The sequence below is a fragment of the Aristolochia californica genome, unplaced genomic scaffold (genome assembly GCF_029961685.1).
Source record: "Aristolochia californica isolate CCGP_79_NKW_82.1479 unplaced genomic scaffold, dmAriCali1.0.hap1 SCAF_1, whole genome shotgun sequence".
NCBI lineage: Eukaryota > Viridiplantae > Streptophyta > Magnoliopsida > Piperales > Aristolochiaceae > Aristolochia > Aristolochia californica.
In genome coordinates this window covers 56,685,816-56,701,643 of record NW_027181770.1, presented here as the reverse complement: position 1 = coordinate 56,701,643, position 15,828 = coordinate 56,685,816, and the positions used below count along the sequence as shown (strand labels likewise).

At 37.4% G+C, this 15,828-nt stretch overlaps 2 protein-coding genes and 1 long non-coding RNA gene across 4 annotated transcripts; 1 reads left to right on the top strand and 2 right to left on the bottom strand.

Moving 5' to 3' along the window:
- Positions 1-223: 223 nt before the first annotated feature.
- LOC137962507 (uncharacterized) lies at positions 224-4,703 on the bottom strand. Of its 2 annotated transcripts, XM_068809420.1 has the most exons (3): positions 4,629-4,703; positions 4,329-4,513; positions 224-597 (listed from the first exon to the last, which is right to left on the bottom strand). In XM_068809420.1, the coding sequence occupies exons 2-3, from the start codon at positions 4,479-4,481 to the stop codon at positions 529-531; spliced, it is 222 nt and encodes a 73-aa protein (XP_068665521.1). In that variant the 5' UTR covers positions 4,482-4,513; positions 4,629-4,703; the 3' UTR covers positions 224-528. The 2 variants fall into 2 exon arrangements, with proteins under 2 accessions (XP_068665521.1, XP_068665513.1); XM_068809412.1 differs by lacking the exon at positions 4,629-4,703 and having other exon boundaries at positions 4,329-4,609.
- Positions 4,704-5,724: 1,021 nt separating this feature from the next.
- On the top strand, positions 5,725-6,799 carry LOC137962501 (uncharacterized). The gene is made up of 2 exons (XR_011115136.1): positions 5,725-6,228; positions 6,353-6,799. It is a non-coding gene; the product is annotated as an uncharacterized lncRNA (long non-coding RNA).
- A 4,921-nt stretch (positions 6,800-11,720) lies between these two features.
- Positions 11,721-15,683, bottom strand: LOC137962491 (uncharacterized). The gene is made up of 4 exons (XM_068809393.1): positions 15,493-15,683; positions 15,293-15,405; positions 12,845-13,014; positions 11,721-12,399 (listed from the first exon to the last, which is right to left on the bottom strand). The coding sequence occupies exons 1-4, from the start codon at positions 15,527-15,529 to the stop codon at positions 11,991-11,993; spliced, it is 729 nt and encodes a 242-aa protein (XP_068665494.1). The 5' UTR covers positions 15,530-15,683; the 3' UTR covers positions 11,721-11,990.
- Between the last annotated feature and the right edge of the window lie 145 nt (positions 15,684-15,828).

Sequence of the window (15,828 nt, the reverse complement as noted above, 5' to 3'; positions counted from 1 at the left end):
CTTCCTATCAAAAGAATTTACAGTTATAATACTACGTTTGTGGATATTGTGGTGCAACCTTTTCTGTTGTTTCGGATACCCATCTTTGTTTGATGCCATTTGCATTCTTAATTTGGCTGGCAAAGGTGGATATTTTTGATGTTTTAGGTAACCTCTATCCGTTTGAATTACCTTAACAAAATGAGTTAAATTGAATGTTTTATGCCAAAAAAGATTACATAAGATTAGGCCAGCCCTAACAAAACAAATTCAATCTATCCAACTAGAAAGGATGTGACGTGACATTTGCTTTATATAATATGAAATATGAAACGTGACTGCTACATTGACGAACCTTTATGCGTGTTCAGCATTTGTTCACTTCAGATAATTCATAATGTCATCATACAAAGAAACCAGTGAGAAGTCTTGAACCCCTCGATGCCTGTCATCATCTGGATGCATGTCTACATGTTTGGTAAAGATGTTTACAAATAATTTTGGGAGAGTGGAAAGTGTTATAATCCATCTTGGAAACTCTGGAACGGTTCAGTAAGGCCAGAAATCACCATCTTTAGGCTTCTTCACAAGAATTTGATTGTATTCTGGTCGAGAGGTCTGCAGAAAGTGAGGAGTTCATTGAAGTCAGCAATGCTTTCATAGCAACTGACAACTCATCCTGCCCAACTATTAATTTCACCAAGGCAGCAGAACATCAGAGTTCTCTTTACTGTTACTGTAAACAACCTTCCGCCAACATATTAACCTTGTAGATTCCATCATTAATATTTCTTGAAGTTTTAATAACACAGTCAAGGTACTGCAGAGCCAGCTACTAAATAACTACCAGCACCAATGCAATTCTCTCGGTTGAAAAAATAAAGCCTCTTCAGGAAATGGTCGCTGAAGTTGTTAAAGACAGTACAGTACCTACACCTACTTTTAGAGGAGAATTTCAATAAATCAAGATAAAGGTCTTCAGCAAGTAGTTAACCAATATGCAGTTGAATCAATCAGTACACAGTAAGAAAACCCAAAGGCAGTGGGGAATTCCTGAATCAATGGCCTCATTGATGCCACACTTCATCAAAGTTTTTTTTTTTTTTTTTTTTTTTAACTATTCCCTTGCTGTTTGTGTTGGCCAACCAGTAGAGTGTTCAAAACATGAACAGAATTATAGCTCAGTTTTACATATCTCTGGAACAAAGTGCTATAACTGAGAAGGTTTCTCAGAAGATTTAAGATTCTCAGCTTGCTCACTTTGCATTCTTTTTTATTTTTATGAGTATTAAGTAAAGTCCTTTTCTCACAGGATTCAAGATGGTCAATAAGGGTTTTCTTCATCTTGTCTGTGCACTCATATGATGTGCCAAACCATGCAAAGATAATCAAACCTTTTGCAACTAGATCCTAGAACATATGAATCAAACTGAAGTGGTTCGAGAAAGCCTTGTTGTCCTCATGTTCACTGCTCTATTATTTGTTCATACCTTTTTCTTGCTTTTGGTCCACCTTCCATTGCCACTTTTACAACAAAGGGTTGACAGAGCAAGGACATAAAAACTCATTATGGAATATTAATCTATCAATATCTACCAATAGAATGACAGTCCAGCAGTTCTTCCCTACCCCCTCATAACATGGAAACAGGGAACCATTGGATGCCATGGTTGGAGACTGGTAAAGGTTCTTCTCCTCCCTGCTAACGTGAAAATAGAGAGCCATCTGACTCCATGGTCGGGGACTCAGTCTGATACAAAACTCACCCAGGTTTGGGGTGGGGAAAGTTTGCCAATCGCATCGGGGATGGCTGCTACCCTCCTAAGGGGAGAATGAGGAGACAGGAGTCTCTTCTCTGCATTGCCCCCTCCCAGCTCCTCTCTCTACATGCAGAGAGGAGAGGGAGGTTTCCTCCCATCTTTGTGTCAAGCAAGGGGGCAAGAACAGTGGTGGGGAGGGTTGACAGGTTCAGTTTTGGAGTGGAGCTGGGCCATAAAAACCACCTAACCGCATCCTCTGCTGTCATCCCTACTTCTTCATTATCTTGATAACCCGAATGACAACCATCTTCTGAAAAATATAAGTAACTTATTACTTTCGAATTAACAACAAACAGTTAATACAAGCAGCTATCCTGCCACCACAATACTGACTTGAAATTTATCAAAATAAACAATCATATCATAGACTTTGCATATGATTCCCATATTTTCACAATTCAACAACTACAGTAGCCAAAAAGCTAGACTTTAGAAACCATCTTGCATGCCATAAATAATCACACGGAAAAGAAAAAGGTAAAGGTTTTGAAAGCTGCAAGTTAAGATGAAACAGTTAGTACTCTGAAACATTCTTCAGGTGCCCCCAAATAGAAGACCCTGATAAGAACTTTGTTAGATCTGTTTGCACCACTTAAACCACTCTGAAATTGAGGATGCATATGAAAAACCTGTCTCAGTCAGCATGTGAGGTGAAAAATGTCATGATAGCCACAAACTTGTAGGAAGAACCATGCTGACAAGGACTGTTATAATAGTTACAAACAATCTACCAGCTACTCAGTTAAATCTGAAAGTGAAAGAGAAAAAATGGCATGTTGACAGGTAATCGGGTTGATCCAGTTATTAAGATTTACAAAGATTTTCTGCCAGCTGTTAACTTAGGGCAACAGTAGAATAAATAACTGAAAAACTTGTATAGAAGAGACATGACAACTATTTACACAGGTGTACTTCACCTTTTCTCATGTGACATGTCATGATGTACACTAACTAATTAAAATAGACTACAATAGGTGCTTGCAATTTCGACTTGCAAGGAGGAATGTGTGTGTTAGGGTGGTAGCAACTCTCCAAATATACGAGTGTCAGAATGCTACATTTTTTAGCAGTATGTGTGACAAATGCCCCTACCAAGCATTGGTTTGGGACAGTAGGATGGCAAACAGCCATCAGAATTGCAAAAGACAAAACTTTTGAAGCACAGATGCACACAAGTGGACACATACACCAAAAAAACTCTACCTATTCACTTCGGATATATGGATATATGGGAAGTTATATTGACCAATCCAATGAGCTGCTGTTTAGAAACGGAGGCAAAACATCAAATATTACAACCCCAGATGATTCCCACCAAGAATTGTCTGCCTTCATCCTCTTTGATGTAATTCCTATTGTCTTGGTACACCCACACAGAATGCCTTAACTGCTTGGAACCTTCAAAGATTTTTTTTCAATGTCGAACAGAAACTCTAATGGGACTTACAACCAAAACCTCACCCCTCCATGTGACCACAGAGCCCAAAGCTCAATCCACTGGAACCTTCATAGATCCTCTAAGAGGTAATAGAATGACTAAGGATCATCTTATTCCTCCAAAGAAACTGCTGTTTACACATCACCTTGATTATTAAAGAGAACAACAACTGAGAATCACCGAAGCCCATCACTATGAGATAGTTCTAATCAGCAAATTGTTAGCTTTCAACAGATAAACCTCTACCCACACATCAAGAAGTCAGACCCCATAGCTCTCCATTCCACAAAAACTTTGTTAAAATCTCTGGGAGTCATCAAGTGGCAACTGGTGGATGCACATAAAGCATGACCAGGTATGTGAATTTTGGTCTGACTAGCTCTACTTGATCAGCAAGAACCTTGAACAAAGTAAACAAGAATCACTTCGGAAAAATAAAAAAGTACACTAGAACAGGGGAAAAGGTGCAACATATTTTATAGCTTGCCATTCAGAGAGAAGGGCCTTGCATCAATCCTTCAGGCCCACAGTCCTTGTTGAATATTAAAAAGGGATTGCAAGGACACCTTGACAATTTCCTAGATTATGTGTTATAGGAATATCAATATTCCTGACCATTACCCGATTTCAACTACAGCCAGATAATCCGGTCTATAGGTTCAGGATGAGCAGCATTATTTATTAAGAGGATAAATAACCCAACTTAAGCATAGGACATGTTACATCAAAACTGATTCAATTTCATCTCAATCAGAAGAACTCCAGTATTCCACAAAAGAAATGTTTAGACCTAATGAAGTTCGAACATATCATAATATAAAGGAGTCCCGTGTCCACAAAAGAAATGTTTAGACCTTATGGAGTTCGAACATCTCGTAATATACAGCTATTTATGTATAGAACGACTGATATCATCCACTCACCATCATCAGCTATTACCTCAAGATTTCATGCCCTAATCGAAAGATCCATTCCAAAGCTAATAAAAATTATAAACAATTTAGAATTCCTTTCAAATCCACAGAAAATAACGAGATAGGAAAAGGCTCGTAACAATTCGAGATAAGCACAACGGAATGACGGTTACCGACCAGATCTTTGAACACCAGAAAGGCGATGAGGAGAAATAAGCCAAACAGGATCTCGAACTCAGCTAACCGGAAGAAATCAAAGACAGCGTTGACCACTCTGGTAAGAGTGGATTCTGGGACCGGCTCCCTCCGAGCTCGACCTCGTCCTCGCATAGCGATAAGAACGACTAGGGCGTCTACGTGTACTGCTGTGCGGATCAAAGAAGAATCAAACAAAAGGAAGCTGTCAAAAACGTCAGAGGAGATCGCAGGGGAGGAGAATGATCAGCAATTTTACGTGATTAAAAATCTCGAGCATACATTAGGATCGTCATCCAATGGGTGCATTTCCTGCGGAAAGCGCGGCCAACTATTTTAGAACCGAGCCGGTTCAAAACCGGGAGAAACTCTTCGGTTTGGTCGGACCATTTATCTTGATTCTTAAGTATGAGTAAATGAAAATTTGGTACCAAAATAAATGAGAAAATAATGTCTTGTATGTACATAACAAATGAAATAGTACCAAAGTAAGTCTAGTACCAAAATAAATTTGGGATAAGGACGGCATAATCTCCCATTTGACAGGTGGAGAAGCTATATCGGGTGAGTTAAAAACTATTTTTAACCCACAAGAGTACGGAGAAGACCCACACATCCAAGAGGAGTGGCATCACAAGGGTGTAATTAGTCGAGGAGAACATGTTACTTATGTCTTTTTTCATGTAAAATTATAAATAAAAGCCTTTGGTTTAGAGTAAAACATAAGTAACCTTCTCTCAGTTCATCCAAACAATGGCAGACTGAGAGAAAAGACTTGTTACCATATTTGAAATTTACAAAGTTCCTTAAGACAGAACCAGAGAGTGCTTACTTATGGAGTGTTACTTTTGTTTCATTTTCATGTCGGTAACTGAACCTCTTACCCTTGTATCTCTGATCAGCCATTTAAGTTCCTTCAAAGTCAGGGACTTTACTTCAACCATCTCTGTTTGAGATAAGGATGATACTTACTACATAGGGGTTTGAAGGGGTTTTTGCACTGAAACAGCTAATCCCAACCTTGCTTCACATTACTGATTCTGTACCAGTGGGAGATGAGGAAATAAATCAAAATAAATAATCTTGTTGGCATCAGTGAATGTGCTGGAAACCACACTTCATTACAGAAGGGTTCTCTGCTCTTGACACGGAGGAACCTTCATGGAATGGTGGAGAACCCTAATGACAAAACTAACAGTTTAACTGCGTTCCTTGTTTCAGTTTACTGTGTCTTAATTTGTTGATTGTAAGTGGGAGACAGACTTGGGGTAGGTCCCTTGTTTATTGGACCAACAACTGCCCAAATTCCAAAAGACTCTCAGCAGTCTTAATTCTAGGAGGAAAACCAGAGGCCCTTTTGCCAGATGCATATCCTACCCCGGTCCCAGACACAGCTCATCATTTCACTCTGATACCTTATTACCACCGTCAATGGTTTGGAAGAATTCCTGGTTTATTTTTCATTTGTCCATTCTGGTCCTGTTTTTTTTCCTCATGTAGGTTGGGCTGTTGGAGCCCGTATTTTTCTGTCACTGGTTACAGTAGCCGGTGGGGAGAAGAGGGAACCTCGCTCTCCAATCTCTGTCAAACCTTCACTGAGTACCCTTCTTCTTCTACAAATCACCACCGGTCGCGCAGCATGTTTTCCCCGATTTAAATTACATTCCGTGGAGCTTTCAACCCTTCAAATCTCATTAAATAGACTTGAACCCACAACACTAGAAACCCATTTGCTTCCTCTCGAAAAACAGCCAGCTTTCTCCAACACAAAGAAGCTAGAGAGAGCAGTGTAATTGTCACATCCATGTCTACCTTTGCCGCCCTGTCTCACCTTCTTCTCCTAATCTTTGCCTCCATCATCAATGGAGCAGCATGTCTTCATGTGAGTCTCTCTCGTACCATCATATCTTTGGGTTCTTTTCTTTTTTTTTCGGTTTTGTCTGCATAGTTTTATCTGGGAAGAAAGATCTGCGTTTATGTTACTGAAGAGACTGAGCTTTGTGCAGGAGGTGGTAAAAGGGTCGGACATGGTGCCCTTGGCTGAGCAAGGATTTAGATCTTTGATGTTGAATGAAACCAGGAGAAGGCTTCGAAGTTTCCAGATATGTGCTCTCTGTACTTGTTGTGGGGGGCCCAAGAGGCTCTGTTTGCCTTCTCCGTGTTGCTATGCCATCAACTGCAATATACCCAACAAACCTTTTGGGTTCTGCTCTTTCACTCCCAAGACCTGCAATTGCTTTGGATGCCATCTCTAGTTTTAATTTCTTTTCCCTTTATTTCCTTGTAAACCGTCTCTCTTCATTTTACTATTTCTTTTCAGGGGTTGTGGTTCTGTTGGGAGCGTCAATTGAAAAGGAATATCTGTTTTTGCCTTTGTTTACTGTCATTGCATAGACACTACAGAGACCTATGTTTTCCTTGTTTCTTTTAATAAAATGGGTGCATGACTGCAAGGTCGTTCTAGAATATAAGAAAAATGAAATATTTCTCACTCTGTCATTGAATTCTTAAGAAGTTTCAGAAAACCGAGAGTTTTCTGTCTGAAATCTTCCTGTTTTAGTAGAGGTGATGGTGGTAGAAGAAGGTTATGTATTATTTTTTATGTTTTTTCTGTTCTTCCACTTCATAATGTGATCAGGTCAAGTGTTCCCACTGTTCTTGCAATCACATTACAATAATTCTGGAGGGTCTGTTGTCATGTTTACTCATGTAGTGGTGTTGGTTACTGAAATGGGAGATTTCCCTCCTTTCTTTAACATTATCATGTGATTTGGTCATGCTGTTTTGATTATGTGAGGTTGTAGCCATCCAACCAATTAGAATTAGGGGATTGTTTAGTATTTTATTAATCTCTTGTAGTGGTAATGATGCTGATGGCTGAGACAGGGGTATCTAACTATCTTTATTTTAATATGAACATCATTAGATTAAGCTGTCTTTGTAGGTGACTGCTGCCTTCCTAGGCTAGTTTTTTTTTGTTGTTGTGAATTTTGATGTGGAGAACTGGGAGGAATGCTGTTATCAATGCCCTGAGGGTTGAGCCAAAGATTAAATATTTTTAGGTGGGTGGAAGTTGGGTAAGGCATTTAAAGATCACTGCTGGCTACAATAATGTGATAGGGTTGTGGTTCTTGTGGCTCTCCTTTGATTTAATGGTTTTCTTGAAGAGGGAAAAGGCTTCCTTTATAAAGAGTATCATTGTGAATACGAATACTCTTTTTTCTTTTTTCTTCTTCTTTCCTTTTTTATTGGGAATAAGAGCAAAAACTGTATATCAAAAAATTTCATATTCTTGAGGAAGGAGATTGACTTTCTAAAGCTGTTTTTCTACTTTTAAAATAAAAATCTCTTCATCTTTTATTTCTTGCCTCAGTTGTTAATAGCCACGGAGAAGTAAAAATTAAAGAAAAAACATACTTTTATTTTTACTTTGACAAGGAAGAAAAATCCAAAGAGGCACAGACTGGGTTTGTAGGGAAGAGGGAAAATTAGGAAAGCATTTGTTGTGGATGAAAAAAGGATAAAGACAATGGAGCCATTGAAAGAACTCTGGAAGGTTGTCTAGATTGTGTTGCATTCCTGCTGAAAAGCTTTATTATGATGGTATCCTCTTGTCTTTCATGGGAAGGCTTGTCTGAGGAGTAAAGAGTAAGTGTTGTTTTAAGGACTCTCTCTGACCTTTCCTCTGATGAAGTTTGCCTCCCATGTGCAGTGTGGGGACTGTAGCTAGCATCTGTAGAGGATGTTTGAGCCATTTTCTGAGTATGTTTGCATCAAGATACTGTGTATTCTGATGTCTTTTGACCATTTATATTCTCATATATATTTATATATATATATATATATATATATATATATATATATGGAGAGAGAGAGAGAGAGAGAGAGAGATGCCTGACTGCTCAGGAGTTGAAAAATTGAAGAAATATCGTGATCAAGGACTTTGAGGTAGGGGTTTGTTTTCCGCGTTGGAGAAATAAAGCTCCGCATCAATTCGATCAAGGAGAAGAAATCCCTATTGAGCATGTGATGATGCACTTGGTCATGCATCAGGATTCAGAGGTGAAGAAAAGGGGTCAAAAAGTTTTTCCTTTTTCACATCGGAACTGGTTTGCCCATGGAAGGAAAAAACTTCACGGGTTGGGATTTTATTTTTTTTCCTTTTCAGAAAGAAAAAAAAAACCCACGAAGATAAGTTTTCTTTTGATCATAGATTTCCTCCGCACAGGATCATCCTCAGTCCTTTTCTCCCGACCCTTTCATCTTCTCCCACTTAGAATGACATAGTATTCCATTACAAAGTAACAAATTTTGTTCTTAGGTTGGGTTTGAAATAAAATTATATATATTTTATATTAAAATTTAAAATTTTCAGATTATATTAAACTATGAATATTGTATTTAATGAAGAAGTTACTATTTTAGAATTTGAAATAATTATATAAATTATATAAATTATATAAATGTTAAATTTATTAAATTGCAGTGCCTTATTTTAATCAAAGTGAATTTTATTTTAGTGTAAAGTAATCAATAATATTTAATTAAAATATTTAGATTGACCTTGCAAAATATTTATTGACTTCAAATTGGGTTGACATTATCTCCCAGCTTGAAGGGGAGAATAGAAGGAGAAGTGTGACGGATGAACACATTGGAGATTGTTTGATTTATTCATTATAAAAAAATACTTGGTTCAACTTATTATTGACAGTTTATTACTCAACTTGACTCACTCACTCACTGTCAAAGCTACTTTATGCTACCAATTTGATTATTATCCTGGATTATCCTCAAATTAAGTTAATTTATTTAAATATTTTAAATAAATAATATAATTATTGTGTAGAGGAGTTCTAATGTGAAGTCTCATTAGGGTTTAAGGGGGTGAGTGTGTGTTCAATATTCAAAAGTTAGTGGAACTCAAGCAGGATGCTTAAGCATGGAATCACATAAAAATCCCTTGTGTGCAATTTTTTTAATGTATTCTTTCCCTAGTCTCTATATATTTAAATTTTAATTATCTTTTTTAGTTTTATATTTGAAGATAAAATTATGTTCGAACATCTTTCTATCTTACTGTTTGAACATATCGTACAAAAGAAATTACACTAAAGAAAAGATGGTTGATCAAAATTTGTTTTTTGAACAAATTCTCACAACACTTCAGAGAAAAACCTGATTGAACAAGTTTTTCTGTTTGAACAAGTTTACTTGTGGAAATCCAAGATATGTTCAAACATATTTTAGAACAAAAGCCCCCAATAGAACAAGAAATGTCCGAACGAAAGAATATGTTTGAACAAAATTTTATCTTTGTATGAATTTCAAGACCGTTGAAGAACATGAATAGGAGAGTCTTACATGTCTTTCACAGAAAAAAGTCTCATCGAGCAGTAATTAATATGACAAAATTGTACAAGAGTTTCATGGGTGGATGTTTTCAAAAAATGTTACAGTTAAAATGTGTTTTAATTATTTCAGTATTTTATTTTTGTTAAATTATACTAGGACTCAGTTTAATTATAAAATAATTTTATTTGTTTCCTCTGTTATAAATAGAGGCTCATTGTACTCAAATAATAAGAAGTCAATACATTGTTTCTCTTTTCAAGAAATTCAACAAAAACAAAAAACCACTTGAAAATAAAAAAAATTCAAACAAATTGTTTTGTTTGAATAGTGTAGCATAGAAAGTTGTAAAGAGGGATTTCCAAGCTTCGATTTGGCTTCCATAAGTTTGATTTTTTTTAAAATAACCTATTTATATGATCAATGCCTCAAAATAATGATTTGAGGTAAGTCATTATCAATTTTTGTTAGAGGAAAAAAGGTTGTTTCCTAGGCAAAACATCTAATTTTTGGAATCTTAGATCCTCTTTTATTAAAGTTACTTCTTATTGGCCCAGGTGGCTTTTCAAGAGGGGGTGAATTGAGAATTTCAAATTAAAAGTTTAAGTAAGTCGTGTACAAAAAAAATCATGCAATATCATAGTTTTAATATAAAATAAACATTCACACACCATAGGAGACAAGGAATTTTTTTTGTTATCGATGTTCCCTTAATAGTATTCATTACCCAAAAACTCTTGCTTTAGAAATTCCACTATTTTAAAGCTCTATAGTTGGATTTTGTACAAAGAGATTTTAACTCTCTTTAAGCCACATGTAGCTCAACAGACGTTTTTATAAACTCAATCTCTCCAAGAGATTGACTAGATTCTAGCTCTTGCTAGACCTTTTTATCTAGATTGAATAGATTTTAGATGAACCTTTCATGAATTGAAAATAAAGAAAGGAAAACTTGCACCTGAAACTTGGAGAGTACCTTCTCCTTAAGAGATCCAAGCTTCCACTTTTTTTCAACACATAATAAGATATTTGGGAGTTTGTCTATGATGATAAGTGGAGGAAAAAAACTTACAATGCAATTGGGTATCACTATTTCACTCAAAGAGCATTTTTGGGAAGTATTGCAAGATTGAGAATAAAGGCTTCAAGGATTTGCTAATAAATACTTACTAATTTTTCTATGTGTGGTTTGGTGGTGTATTCATAAATTCCCTTAGTCAAATTAACCATTTTTTGTTCTTTTGCAAAAATCGGACCATTGATTGATCAAGTGATTGATCGATTAATCTGTCATAATGACTCTTTTTGTGTTATGATGTGACTTATTAATCGATCAATATGTTATTGTTGGTCTTAAAAAGTTAAGTTGATCGATCATTACTAAAGGATGGTCAATCAATCAGAATTTCCTCTGGGTACGCAATACAAGTATGATTTATCTATGAACTTCTTATGATCGATCAAACTTTATGTCCCTGACTAACAAGATTCTATCTGATCAACCAATCGGGTGGGATGATCGATCATTCTATGTAATTTTTGCTTGCTTGGACAACATCGATCAATCAATCCATGTAATTTTCTCTCAACGATTCTCTACTGTCAAACAACAAAAAATAATTTTTTCTCCTTTTTTATTTTTCTTTTATGTAGGTTCCTAATAGGCTCTAAAGAAACTCCCACTATTTTATGTGGAGACTCTCTAAATAGACAGTAATACTGGACTAAATTATTCAAAATGTTTTATGTAGAAAATGTGGGACACTCATAAGAATATGGGATCGAAGAGGCTTTGTTGACCTCAAAGAGATGCCAAAATTCCATAAAATAGTAGGAAAATGATTCCTTTCTAGTCATCTCAATTTCCAAGTCGTTTAACTGCCACCACCATTTAATCCCTATACCACCTTCGCCTTTGCTCGGACTGATTTTTCAACTCACTTAAAAAAAAACGAAAAGGACATGCCAAAATTCCATAAAATAGTATGAAGAATTATTCTATTCTGGTTATCTTGATTTCAAAGTCGTTTCCCTGCCTCCATTAATCCATGAAAATAATTGTAAGAATGTAACAAGTTAGCAGATACATTCCATTACTGCAGTTTTATATACACTCCGCCTTCCTCTCCTTCAAACAAAAACTTGCACATGATAGATTAAAACATTTCTAAGTGTTTCTGTTGGCACTGGCAATGTGATTACAAGCTCCACTGACAAATCTCTAAATTTGCATTTGTTACATGATTCAGTCATCCCTCTCAAGAGAGCACTGTTTATCTGACCGCATATGTTTTACTTCTTGTCATCTTCTAGCCACTGCTGTAGCTTGGCTTCCCTTTCAGACTTGAACTCTTCGAAGTTCTCGGGCATTGCCGGTAGATCTTGAGACGGTAAGATTTCACTTGTCATGGTTGGTTCATCTACTATCTCACTTGACAAAGGCAGCTCTTCCACTTCTGTATCAGGTATGGTTGGCGAGGAAACAAAGTTGTCACCCTTCGTGTTTCTACCAGTAGTGATATCAAGTGGAGCCCATCTGAGAGATGCGGCTCTTTGCTTCGCTGTAGTCAAAACTGTAGAGAAATAACTACCACGGCTTCTGTCTACCTGGGCTAAGTCTGAAGTCCTGTGACTAGAGGATGCTGTACTCCATGAGCTACTTCTACTGATTGGGAAAGCGAACCCCTTGCTGCTAATTAAACTGTTTATACAAACCCATGAGTTACAACTGCCAGCTTCAATTTTTTTAAAAGAAAGTTTAAAACAAGAAAAGAAAAGACAGATTACACTTCTCAGAATAGATATGTTAGGAGTCAAATCGCTCAAAAAGGACAAATCTTTCGGGTAATGTCAAACGTTTGTGCAGGTTTAATTCAGCAACAAAATATAATAGCTAAACGTTACAATTGTTTCAAGTCATCAAGTCACGAATTATAGCAAAAAGATGCATGATCCACTGAAATTGAACTTGAGCTCATTCTGATTAGATGTTTGCATTCTACATGAGGATGCACGTGTAAGTATAAATATGCTTGGAAAATGCAGAGACTGTTACATCCATCTCTTCTTTTTTTCTCAGAAGCAGGAGAGTGCCCTTTCAATCAGTGGGTCAATGAGTGCACGAGTAACGGACTTCAAAAACTTACCTTTTCTTTGGTTGTGATGAAGAGATTGCATAAAGTGATTTCTTGATGTCTTTGTTCATATCATCAATAATGGTGAAGCCACACTCTTTCATCGACCTTACCATGTCAATAGAATCCTCCAAGTCCTCGGTTTCCAATGTTATTTCGTGGGACTTTTGAACAATTTTGCCCTACAATAGACGTAGGACCATTCGGTCATAAGCCTTTATGTGTAACAAATAAACCAAAGGAAACTGAAATGAAACAAGTTCAACAAAAATTAAAAGCAAGACAACAAACTATATTGAAAACATGTATTAACAAGTGCAAAGCTAAAACCTAAAGGGAATAAGCAAAATCAGGTTCAGCTGCCGTCCACTCAGTAAGTACACATATGCATGAAAATACAAAAAAAGCCAACCAGTACAGAAAATTGAAAGACATTAAGTGCCTGCTCAGTTCTCAGTCCTTGGCTCCTTGCAGTCTGTTGGACAAGAACAAAACCAATAGGAAAAAGAAAGGCTCAGAGGCCTCCACTAAATGGTACTAAAACACAAACAGTGGAACAAGTTAAGAAACCTGGTGATGCCACGAGAACCAGTATAATAGACCACTTTACAGGCTCTTAGGGAAACTTATTAGACATCCAATTGAAGCTGTGGATGTGATTACCAGATACTAATCAATGGAATAGTGTATGTGGCACCATGTCAAAAAGAGATATGCAGACTCAAGGACATCAAAGTCCAGATTAGACAGAAAAGAATGGAAAGACAACATTTGATCACATTTGAAGTTATTACTGTAACATGTTTTTTATAACACATAGCAAGTGCTCTTCTTTTTTACACCAACTGTTTCAACCCAGTCAAATTTGAAAAGGTGAAGATTATAAATATCAATTCTGATCTACCAAAACACTTATGGAACAACAATAGATCTTACTTGAGCATGAGTGGATAAAAAGAAACAATCAACTTTAGCCTCTGTTTGTTGTAAAAGGAGAAGTGCTCATTCTTGATGAGCATGGCAGAAGATGTCTTTCCCATATTAATATCTCTAGTAGGACTATTCAGAAAAAAATATCTCTAGTAAGCTTTGTAACATGTTAAGAACCTGTTGACCACCTTGCAATCCTGTACCCTAAGCTCTTTCAGCTCTGGGGTGGCCTGATGAGGAAGATTCACTTCTCCTTCTGTGGTTCAACCTCTTTTGGTGACCTTCTTGTCCACTTGGCCCAGTGGTCCTGTTTATATGTTGAAAAGCTCTCGGTGACTTATGATTAAGATATAAAATGCTGCATTTGGGACGAGAGCAATAAAGAAACTTTAGGGAAACACTCATGCCAGAGGTGGAGTCATTCATAAATTTTCATAACACACTTTTATTGGTCTAAGAAGATTGCAATCTTCCTTGAGTCCATTGTGTGTGAGAATTAGAGTAATGTCTTTCTGTACCTCCAAAGCAACAAAGTTTACCTCAGTTTCCTCCCAAGCAGTGGAAAAGCTTAGTCTTGATGGAAGTTCATGTGGCAACCCTAGGTCCACTAGGGTCAGTTTTTTAGGGAGCTGAAGCTAGAGTTATTGCAGCTTTTATTGCCCCCTTCATATGTACAGGTCTGACTAAAGGTGACTGAAAAATGCTTTTCGAAAGGAGTACAGCCCCCTCCTTCCTCATCGATGAGGGGGATGTCATAGAAAATAGATCCCTGGGAGTGCCTTAAAGCCGATGAATCCCCTTGCCCAGACCAATGTAAAGCAGTATGACCTCATATGCCACAAACCTGGTACCAAGGTATTTTATAAACTTTTTGCTCTTAAGGAGTTCTGAGGCTCTCATTCCTGGAGGAATTGACAGACAGCGGTAGATGAGCACTTATGAGCACATGTTCTGGTGCATGGGCTGATATTCAAAATATTCAACCTGAGAGTTTCGAAAACTTGAAGACCACTCAATAGATATAAGCAGGTGTGAACACAAATCCAAGATGTTGAGACTGAGTACATGGAGGCCTAACCTAGCAACTCCCCCTTTCCCTCTCTCTCTCTTCCCACGGAGCTTCTTGCACTTCTTTTATGTTAGATCTGCAGGGAAGCCTCCTTATGGAATGGTCCCAAACCCCTCATGTAGCGAATTGCCAACATATTCTCTGGTTAAGAACAGGATTTCCTGTCACCACGTGCCTTGTTAATGTGATTTGCCGTCTTCTTGTATGTCTATTTATTTTCCTTTGTAGACATCGGAAACCCGTACTTTTTTCTTCTCTTCCAGAGTTTTTTTATTGCGCTAAAATGGGGGGAAAACCGCAGCATCAACAATTATTTTTTTAATAAAAAAAGACACATCTCCATTTCAAGTTGTAAGATAAATTCACATTTAAACATTCGATTTCCTCATTCGACACCACACCTTCAAAGATAAATAGAAATAAACGAGACAGCATGAATGCCTCAGCATCCGATATATTACCTTCATCGAGACCAAATTGGGAATAGCATTTTGGGCGTGTTGCTGGACGAAGAACAGACCGACAGACGGCTCGTTTGCTAGATATTTGATCATTTCCGCTACGCATTCGTTTACTGCAAAAAGAAAGAGAGAGACTGAAGAGCTGAGAAGGAGAGAGAAGAATAACAGAGATCGAAGGAGCTTGAAGAAATCAAAAATACCCTCCATGAAGCCGTCGACCGTGGAGATATCGTGCATCTTGACGTAGGATAGTAGCAGTTCATCACTGGTTCTTTACAAGTAGGAGTAATTCCCTGGGGTGGAGTCGGTCTTCCCGGAGAAGGAAGAAGAAACCACAATTTCCATCAACTTTCATATCGCATCTTCTGCGGAGGCATTTTACCGGACGAATGGTATGTTTGCGAGACAATGAGTCAATGATCCTACCTCACTATCACGCGTTTCTGACGGTCTCCCAGAGCCGTAAGAAAGTCCGTGAATCCCCAACCCGACCCCGAGTTACTATCTTGGGCCGAACCGGACCAAGTATCACCAAG

Excerpts from the sequence above, each read along its gene's own strand:
- LOC137962507 (XM_068809420.1), bottom strand. The coding sequence starts at position 4,481 with ATGCGAGGACGAGGTCGAGCTCGGAGGGAGCCGGTCCCAGAATCCACT. Across the intron at positions 598-4,328 it reads TTCTGGTGTTCAAAGATCTG|ACCTCTCGACCAGAATACAA; the intron begins GTCGGTAACCGT and ends CACTTTCTGCAG.
- LOC137962491 (XM_068809393.1), bottom strand. The coding sequence starts at position 15,529 with ATGCACGATATCTCCACGGTCGACGGCTTCATGGAGG. Across the intron at positions 15,406-15,492 it reads GGTCGACGGCTTCATGGAGG|TAAACGAATGCGTAGCGGAA; the intron begins GTATTTTTGATT and ends TTCTTTTTGCAG. Across the intron at positions 13,015-15,292 it reads CCAATTTGGTCTCGATGAAG|GGCAAAATTGTTCAAAAGTC; the intron begins GTAATATATCGG and ends CGTCTATTGTAG.